The 10,147-nt window shown below is 32.5% G+C and overlaps 1 protein-coding gene across 2 annotated transcripts; it reads left to right on the plus strand.

Annotated features, from left to right (window-relative positions):
- The first annotated feature begins 2,145 nt into the window (after window positions 1-2,145).
- LOC120083673 (uncharacterized) lies at window positions 2,146-7,527 on the plus strand. Of its 2 annotated transcripts, none has more exons than XM_039039515.2 (3): window positions 2,146-2,353; window positions 3,726-4,526; window positions 5,070-7,527. In XM_039039515.2, exons 2-3 carry the CDS (start codon window positions 3,726-3,728, stop codon window positions 6,807-6,809), a joined length of 2,541 nt encoding a protein of 846 aa, XP_038895443.2. In that variant the 5' UTR covers window positions 2,146-2,353; the 3' UTR covers window positions 6,810-7,527. The 2 variants fall into 2 exon arrangements, with proteins under 2 accessions (XP_038895443.2, XP_090169073.1); XM_090312947.1 differs by lacking the exon at window positions 2,146-2,353 and adding an exon at window positions 3,475-3,632.
- The last annotated feature ends 2,620 nt before the right edge of the window (window positions 7,528-10,147 follow it).

A 10,147-nucleotide genomic window follows, 5' to 3' on the forward strand; every position in this document is an offset into this window, starting at 1 on the left:
TTTATTTGGTCCATTTTGATTATTGTACTATCAAAATGATTATTTTGATTTTTGTATTTTCAAAACTTTCATTTTGTTTTTTATGCTTTAAAAAGTATTTATTTTAATCAATATTTGTCAAATTTAACATAAATTCTATACACGATGAAAACAGTATGATTCAATTTTTGACTACATTTTAAGAATTTTAGTGAATGAAATATCACATTAAAAATTTGATCGATAAAATCTCTACTATATTAAAAGGGGTCATGTAGGGAGAATCTTTACATACCCTTTTGCCCTTACATTTTTAATAAATGTTCATATTTTTCCTTTGTCAAGTGGTTTGACTTTTTGAGTACAAGTCTCTATTTGAAAGATAGTGGAAGTAACTTTTCCAATTTTTAGTTTACAAACTAAATTTATATATTCAAAAAATAAAGTCTCAGGTCGAATAAGTACAATTAATGTCGACGGGACATAACTCTTCTAGATAGGATACAATAGATGCCAATTGGATACAATTGTTCAGGGTGAAGGTGGTTACACACATCAAATTGGTGCATTGATTATTCTAATTTACATGTGAGATGCACATGTAGAAGAAAAACAAAATAAATACTTGCATTTACATTCCTTAAAAAATAATTATGAGATCCAAATTAAAAAAAAAAAACAACCAGAAGATTTAATAAAAGCATAGATATATGTTTATATTTATGGATGTTGATATTGGTTGACATGGGTATATAAGTCATGTTATACTGTTGAATAACAAGCCCTTCATTTTCTATTTATAGAGAATTCATGTGCTTGGGAGTCTCGGATGATTAATGATTAAATAAACTAAGATTTTACCATGACTGCAATTTTAGAGAGACGCGAAAGCGAAAGCCTATGGGGTCGTTTCTGTAACGGGATAACCAGCACTGAAAACTGTCTTTACATTGGATGGTTTGGTGTTTTGATGATCCCTACCTTATTGACTGTAACTTCTGTATTTATTATTGCCTTCATTGCTGCTCCTCTAGTAGATATTGATGGTATTCGTGAACCTATTTACTGAAATTAGTAATCAATACAACGAAACAATGCATTTTTTCGTGTGATTTCACAGTAGATATATAATATATTAGAGCAATAATTATTGCATCATATATATTATAATCTTGGAATATTAACATATTAATTTAACAATTTAATTACTACAATAAATTTTCTCTTTCGTATTAGATATAAGATTTTTTTTTTCTTAAGAAAAGACAATAATCTGAGAACATCAAAATAAAATTATATATTATCTAACATTTAAAAGTTGATGGTAACTAAAATAAAACTGTATAATATTTATTTATTATATACTAAAAAAAATTATTTAAAAAAATAATTAGAACTACTAGATTTCATATGTATTGTACTTGTTCTTGACTGGTTAGATAAAAATAAAGATGAAGGGACCTTATATAGTTACTTTTTAAAAGTAAGTAAATCAAAATGTATAATTTTAAAATAGAGAAACTAAAATAAACAAAAATCAACCAAGTCGAAAATAAAAGTGATAAAAGTGGTGAAAAATATGTTACCAAATACCGATATTACCCTAAATGCAATATATATTTTATCCAAAAGTAAGTTGACGAAAAACCAAACCATTCAACATCTCCAAGCATTTGACTCTCCACCACCCCCCCCCCCCCAAAAAAAAAAAAAAAAAAAAACATTTACAAAATATGGATTTAATAATATTCAGAACTATATAGTTTTCACTTTTAAATTCAATAAATAAAGAAAGAAACCCCAATGGGTCGTTTCAAGCCAATTTTTTTTTCTAAAAAATAAAAATCCAAAATAAAAACCACGCGCCATTCCGCGAGTGCACCAACACCCCTCCGCCGCCCGCCACATGTTATATATAACCCAAAAAGCAAAATCCCCGCAACAGCTTCAAATTCCGCCGTAACACACGCTCCCAACCACGTGGCAAAATCCAATTTGTTATCCACATTATCTCAAGTGGACCTACCCGTACGCAATCCACCGATCGTGAATCCCACGTGCCACAGGACTCGCCGTCCCAGCGCCGTCAGTCCACGCGCCAACCACTGCGCGTGGAAACTACTCATCCCCGTCCATCGAAACGGACCTTCCCCTCCCTCTCTCTATATAATAACCCCTCTCTTTCTAAAGCACAGAAACGAGTTCGCTTTATTTATTTATTTATTTTTCTTTTTCATTTCTATTTTTCATTTCTTCTTCTTCTTCTGCTTCTTCTTCTTCTTCTTCTTCTTCATATATATCGTTCCCCATTTTTGCTTCGGCTTTTTCAATTCTGTATTTCTCGCCATGAAAGCATAGCTTTGTCTTAAACCAGGTAACAACTGTTCTTCTTTACGAGTATAAATTTACGAGTATTTCCGTTTTATACTGTATTCACTACTGGTAGATGATTTACGAGTAATTTTTTTTTTCCTTTTCATGTTTATTATTTTCTATCGTATATCGATTTTGTTCATGGATTGAAGAAACTAGAGGAAACCTGTTTGTTTTTTGAGTTCATAGATATACAATATGGTTTCGCTTCTTAAAAGAAGAGAAATAGCTTCACGCCGGGTTTTTGAATTTTGTTCGATTTTTTTTTTTGTTTTAGTGTTATCCAGAGCTTTTGAGGCGTTTTCTTTAGTAGATTAACTTTAATTTTCTGAGATCACATTGCAGAACGTAATTTCTTGAAGTTGTTTGTTTGCATCGAGTATTTTTCTCTTGTTCTAACGGGATTGTTTGTTTGCTGCTTGTATTTATGATTAGTGGATTTTTTGATATTGAAGTTTAGAGTGGAGTTACTTTTTAAGTCTGTTAATGTGGGGACGTTTGGTTGTTTCAATTGTTCTTTTGGATTCAAAATATGGATCTGGATATGATTGCGGTGAATTGAGTTTGAAGCACTATTGCTTATCTCTTCCTTTACTTGTAAGGGATTTTTCTTTTTTTCTTTTTCTTAGGGAAAAAATGTATGTATGGATCTTTGTAATGTCTTCTTTGATTAGTTTGATTGAATATGATTTGTAATGGTTGATGTTGACAAGATATTTTCTATGTTCTTCTGAAATAGTAACTCGAGAATTCGATCTGCTTTTTCTTTTGCATTGGGTTTTGCATTTGGAATTTGTTTATTGGATATCTTTTTTTCTTTAGCTAATTAGTTGGAGCCGGATCTAATTGGTTGCTAATGAACGTTTTATGTCTGTGTGGATACTCTCTCTCTGTCCTCTCTTAAAGGCCAGACAAGAGTGAATTATTCACTTGCTGTACGTAATATAGCTCAGCAGTTTCTTGGCTTCATGGGTAATAAACCTAGACTGTTCATTATATTTGTCAAAATTCAAGAAGATAGTAAATGTACGTGTACCATCAGAATCTTTACTCATTACATCGAGGTCTTTATCCTCTGGTATTAACATGCAAATTTTAATTGGGTTTTCTGCTATGTTTCAGGAAAAATGGACGTTTTTATTTTTAGTTTTTCCTTATAATTGTATAATATGGTTATTTGGAAAATCAAACTTTTCATGTTTCTGGAAAGGATTCCCGAAATTCTAGTGCAAATGCATGATTGAAGATTAACCCTTTCGTACTTGATAAAATCTTGCAAGGTTAATGCTTCTTCTTGATATGATAATTATGGAATTAGTTACAGATAAAAAGATATGCTCAAGGGGTTTTCATATTGTGAATGGCTTTTGCAGATGGATGTAGTTCAAATAAAAAACCAAGGTACTTGCATTGGAGATATGCCACCTGAGCAGTCTGTTTCTCCAGAAATTTCTAGTACATGGGATGACTTTAGAGAACCTGAGTCTCTTCCTCGAATTGGGGATGAATACCAGGCAATAATCCCCCCTCTTGAAGTCAAATCAGATGATTTTGGGCTTTTGAAAAGTGAAGCTGGTGATTTGCCTCATATTTATGTCGGGTTTCCTGCACCAGAAGCATGTATTGACAACGTTGAGATTCTGAAACAGAAGCAACACAATGGCAATGATAACATTATTCTGGTATCAAACCAAAGTGAACATCCGGCTGTGACTGAGATGCAGGAAGTGTCAGAAGCTCGAGAGGTTAATTCCTTTGATGCCATGACAAATAAGGATTTGAAACATGCAACAAATTTTCAGTTACAACAAGAAATGAAGATGAAAATGAGTGAAAGCAATGTTGACAATGGCCAATGGTTGGCTCCTGATTCCTTGAACAATTCCTGGACTGACATAGAAATGGCCAGTCTTCTCCTTGGATTATACATTTTTGGGAAGAACCTCATTCAGGTGAAAAAATTTGTTGGAACTAAAAAGATGGGTGATGTTCTTTCATTCTACTATGGGAAATTTTATGGATCCGAGAAATACCGCAGATGGACGGCATGTCGTAAAGCAAGAGGCAAGAGATGTGTATGTGGACAGAAGTTATTTACTGGCTGGAGGCAACAGGAGTTGTCATCTCGCTTGCTTGCCTTGTTATCGGAGGAAAAGCAAAATATCCTAATGGAGGTGAGTTTAATTCTTACTTCATGCTGGATTGTATAACAACTGATCCCCACATTTTCCACCTCATCGATGTAAAAGAATAGGAAAATTATAGAATACCCGCAGTGAAACTACCATATGCTTTTCTACATACTTATTTAGAGTCAGTCGTAGCTCTGCAGCCCACATTTTCAGGAGTGCAGAACTAACACTCTTATTTTTCAGCACAAAAGAATGGATAGACACATTACATTTTCATGTATTTTACTAATTAAAACACTTGATCCATTCTTCCTATTGAAAAACGACACTGTATTTATTTTTGTTTCTTTTTCAAATTCACCCAGGAATTTATATTCTCTTGGCCTCAGTAACTTATTCACTATTGTGAAGTATGTGGTGCTAATAGACTTTCTTTAACATTATGACTTTTGGTTCAAGAAAAATGTCCAGTCAGCGAATGACTCTATCTTAGTTTTCTATCTTGCATTTTTTTACTTGGTTCCTATATTACCAATAGCTGTTGTATTTTGTTTCCCTAGATCTCAAGTTTTGATGCACTGACAGGTTTGTACGGGATTTATTGAGGGTAAAGTACTGCTGGAGGAATATGTATTCTCTTTGAAAGCTACAGTTGGGTTGAATGCCCTTGTAGAGGCTGTTGGAATTGGTAAAGGAAAACAAGATCTTACCAGCACCGCCATGGATCCAATTAAGTCTAATCATGCTCATCCTGCTCGGCCAGAAATACCAGTTGGTAAAGCATGTTCGGCACTTACACCTGTCGAAATTGTCAAATTTCTGACTGGAGATTTCAGGTTGAGCAAAGCCCGATCAAGTGATCTCTTTTGGGAAGCTGTTTGGCCTCGTTTGTTAGCGAAAGGGTGGCATTCTGAGCAGGCTAACAATTATGGTAGTACTGTCGGCTTAAAGCATGCTTTGGTATTCCTGATCCCTGGTGTGAAAAAGTATTGCAGAAGAAAACAAGTTAAGGGAGAACATTACTTTGATTCGGTCAGTGATGTCCTGAGTAAGGTTGCTTCAGACCCTGGGCTTCTTGAACTTGACATTGTTGTAGAAAAACACTGCAGTGACAAGGAAGAGAGCGAGTCGATCAGCAAAACAAAACAGGACCAGGAAGATTTTCCTAGTCAGCAACGTTATTGCTATCTTAAGCCACGAACTCCCGTTCATAATATGGAAACGATGAAATTTATGGTTGTTGATACAAGTTTGGCTGATGGAAACACATTCAAGGTCCGTGAACTACGAAGTTTGCCAGTTGAGATAACAAATACGTATATTTCCAAAAGTCATTCTGATGATGATGAACAAATTTCTTCAGAGATTTCAATGGATGATACTCATTCTGAAAATACTATGCACTTTGATAAGGAAGTAAGTGACAGTTCCAAAGGTACAAGAATCAGCTTGGATAAAAAAGTTCATATTGATGAGGAAGCTTGTGTAGGTAGTTCTTCAAATAAAGAGTCTCCAAATGATGGCCTACATTCTATTAATATAAGCACGAAAGTTCAGGACAATAAGCAATCTTTATTGGACAAAACACAGCAAAGAGAGGCTGTTCTGCGCCAAATGAGCCAGGGAAAACCCAAATCTGAAATTGACTTCACTGCTTATACTAAACCAAGTTGGGAATTAAACACTTGCAGTAAACAAGTAAGCTGCAATCTAATCAAAATCTTCACAGATCCTGAGCTAAAAGAGGAGCAAAGTTCATCTGATCATTATGATTTAAACCACAATATTCTCCTTCAAGTTGATTCGTCCAAGGAGAATTTTCCCTGGTCTTCTTCATCCAGGAGCAGTACAATTACTAGTTGTGTTCATGTTCCTAATGTTGTTGAAGTTCCACAAAGTAGACATGTACCTCATACTTTGATTGACCTTAATTTGCCTATTCCTCAAGATTCCGAAAGCCATGGAAGCTCCACCACAGAAATCAAAGGACAGAAAAATAGACCAAACAGATGTTCTGAAAGCCTCGATATCTCAGATCGTGACTCCACCATGATTTCACGAAGACAAAGTAATCGAACCCGACCTCCGACAACTAGAGCTCTGGAAGCTCATGCTTTAGGGCTATTGGATGTAAAGCATAAGAGGAAGAGTAAGGATGTCTTTCTAGAGGAGAATTGTATGTTGAGAACTTCTCAGCACGCTCATGCAAAGGTTAGACAAACAGATAAGTTTGGGAATGGCATTGTGGATTTCAAACTACTAGAGGACATGGAAAGTAATGTTTGCAATGACAATGGTAACATGTTCCATAAGCTGGAAGTTTAATTTGACATAGAAGTCTCCATGACTTTGTTTTGTTAACTGCTAAAGGTGCCGGAATGTTTACTTTCATACGAGAACCGATGCTACTTTGTAATCGTACACTGTCCATGCAAAACTAATCTATTGATGCTCGATGGCCGTCATCTTCTCATCCTCCACATTCAAGCTGTGTGCTTCACTTTATAACTGTAGCAGTTCTCTGTGGAAATTCAGAAAATAAGCCCCTTTACCTTGTGAACTTGAATTAGTTGCGTCTCTTAAATCATTTTTTGCTGCAGAGTTCGAATATTGGTCGATGTTTCTCTTTGGTCGCTCGGATCTTGGACTCTCCTTGTGTTTTGCACCTGCACAGTGTCCAGTGGTAATGGTAAAACTTGTCACATGAGTTATAACTTCATCTTCCCATTCTCATAAAGATAGCTGAGCCTTGTGCTATGCTCCATCGGCCTCGTCTATGGCGAATGTAAATACAGAAAAAGGTCGCTGATCGATTTTATTGAATCGGGTCAACTTGAAGGTCTCTAATGTCTTACATCAGACTAGAGTCAATAGCAGAAGGTTGCCGTTTCTTGTTCATTTTCATTGCATACAGATTCCAGATGGGTAATATTAGTGTATTTATTTGTCTTTGAAAAACAAAAGATTAGACAAAGAAACAAATATATATGTGGATTAACTTAGACGAAAGTACTAATGTGTTAAACCGTTGGATTTTGCTTCATTCGGATTGGTTGTGGTTAAATTGTAAATTTAGTCCCTATAGTTGGAAGAACGTTAGAACATAGTTTATATGGTTTATAACTAGAATTTAGGTCTATATGGTTTGATAAACTTCTCATAAATAATTCTTATGGTAGGAACTATTTGTGACGATATTATCAAATCATAGGGATTAATGATAAGGTTTTATCATGAGGATTAACTTCTAAATTTTCTCAAATTATAGTGACAAAATTGTAATCTAACCTTGGTTTCCTGAGTTTTCATTATTTTGTAATATACTTATAGATGATATCTTTGTAAAGTAATTCTAAAAGATATTTCTAAAAAAATTTCACTAGCAAGTAGTTAGTTCTTATATATATATATATAAAGTAAAAAGAAAGACTTTTTATAATGTATTGTTGATGATTGAATTAATCAATAATTATGTGCTTTATACATGCATGGTTGTATTTGCAAGTACTTAAATGAGCAATAATTTTTGCCAACTTCTCCCATCCCTTTGTTGTACTTAAAAAAAGAAAAGAAAAAAAAGGAGCAATTATTTCTGTAATGTTGAAGATGTATCATATGTTTGAACTAGTCCACACAACATTGCATGGTAACCAAACAAGGCTTAAATTTGGTGAAAGTCTTTGTCATCTTTTAATTTTTTTTGTTTAGGATTTGGCATCATAAATGCTATGTGGGTTAAGTTATAAAAAATACCATTGAATTTTGTGGATTGTTTAAAAAATGTTATTTCTTTTAAAACATCTTTTGATATTTTATTTCAAAACTACTTTTGAAGTAGAATTTCTTTTGAATTTCAAATGAAAATTAGAACTTAGAATAGAGTGGCGATGACTTGGAACAGTATACCGATTCAAATCTTCATTCTAAATCTAAAATTTTATTTGAAGAAATTCTAAAAAAAAAGATTATTTTGATGTAAGTTCTAAAATGTTTATGAAAGATGAATTATAAAGAAAAGAGAATGTACATGTCACAAACAATTATAAACAAGATTACTCCAAAGCTTTCAACAAATGAGTAAAGTGGGAGGGATAGAGATTGGTGACACAACCTTGAAATTGAGTGAACTTGTGAGTGTGAGAGGGGTGAAACATTTCCATTCATTATTCAAACATAGAGGCTAAGAAGGAGTTTAATTATCATAGAAAATATATATTGTATTTATGACATAATTTTATGTGTATATCTATTCTAATTAATACTTAGGTCAATAATAAGATTTTCTTTGACAATAAGTAGGTTGATGGATCGAATCTCAGATTTTGAGATTGTTAATATAAATTCATATTAGTTGAACTATGCTCATATTGGTAGAATAATCGATTCAATTCCTTAGAGTAGTATTTACTAAATACCAAAACGACTCTATTTTAAATTCAGTGATAATAAATAGTATTATTATATATAATAACAATACTATTTTAATTAAGTTGAACTTTGCTTATGTTGACAGAATAATCGATTCAATTCCTTCGAGTAACAATTACTAGATAATAACATGACACTATTTTTTTGTCTAATAAATGGCACTATCTTAATTCAGTGTGAAAATATATCTAAAAAAATGGCACTACCCTATAGGGGTGTTAAAAAAATTCGATGACTAAAAATCGATTAACCCAATCCAACTTGTGCGGTTTGAGTTGGGTTATTAACTCTTTTGGGGTTGGGCTGGGTTGAGTTCAAATAAATGAAAATTTTATAAGTTTGGTTGGTTCATAGGCCAACTGTAATAACCCAAACCAACTTAAATTTATTATTCCCTTTCAAATGTATTTTGTTGTTTTGGCTTATGATACAATTAAATATACATATATTTATTTTACTTTTATTTAATTTAGTAGTTTTTTGGATAATTTATTCTCCAACAACTCTTAAAAATAATTTTTGATCACTTTGAAAAGAGATTTTATATTATATAAACTGAATTTGAGTGGTTAATCTTAATTCAATATAAGAAAATAATTAAACCAAATTTTTAATATCATTTAGAACAAAATTTTAAGTAAATGACTCGAGTAATCCGAACCGACTTAACCTAAAATGTTTCATGATTGGGTTGGGTTGAGTTCATTTTTTAATGAGGTTCTTTTGAATAAATTTACAATCCGAACAATTGGATTAAGTCTAGAAAGTCCTTCAACCTAACTCAGAACACTCTAACTATCATCTCAAGGAAAAAAAAATCTTAATTTTTGAACTATAATAAGGGTGTGTTTAGAATGTATTTTCAAGTGTTTAATTTAAAAAATAAGTCATTTTGGAAAAAAAAAATAGAATGTTTGACAATAACTCAAAATAACTTTTGAAACATATTTTCAACAACTTTTGTCAAAAGTGTTTAAATAAAAATGATTTTTTTTAAAAAAATACTTTTTTCTCCGATCAATTTAAACGAGCCTTTAAGTCAACTTGAATATATGTAGTTTAGATTGAATCCAACATGCCTCTTTAACCAACAACACAAAACTTGTAACTTTATAAATATTTGTTTATTTATATTAATTTAATGCATGTGATCTAGATCACTTCCTACTTTCTTTATTTTTTTTATTTGGCAATAAATTTAAATATCTATTATTTTGATGTTAGTCTAAATAAAT

This window comes from Benincasa hispida, chromosome 1, assembly GCF_027475165.1.
Source record: "Benincasa hispida cultivar pf3 chromosome 1, pf3_genome.v1.1, whole genome shotgun sequence".
NCBI classification, from domain to species: domain Eukaryota; kingdom Viridiplantae; phylum Streptophyta; class Magnoliopsida; order Cucurbitales; family Cucurbitaceae; genus Benincasa; species Benincasa hispida.

Coding starts and splice junctions, on each gene's coding strand:
- LOC120083673 (XM_039039515.2), top strand. CDS start 3,726: ATGGATGTAGTTCAAATAAAAAACCAAGGTACTTGCATTGGAGATATG. Junction 4,527..5,069: donor AGCAAAATATCCTAATGGAG/GTGAGTTTAATT, acceptor ATGCACTGACAG/GTTTGTACGGGATTTATTGA.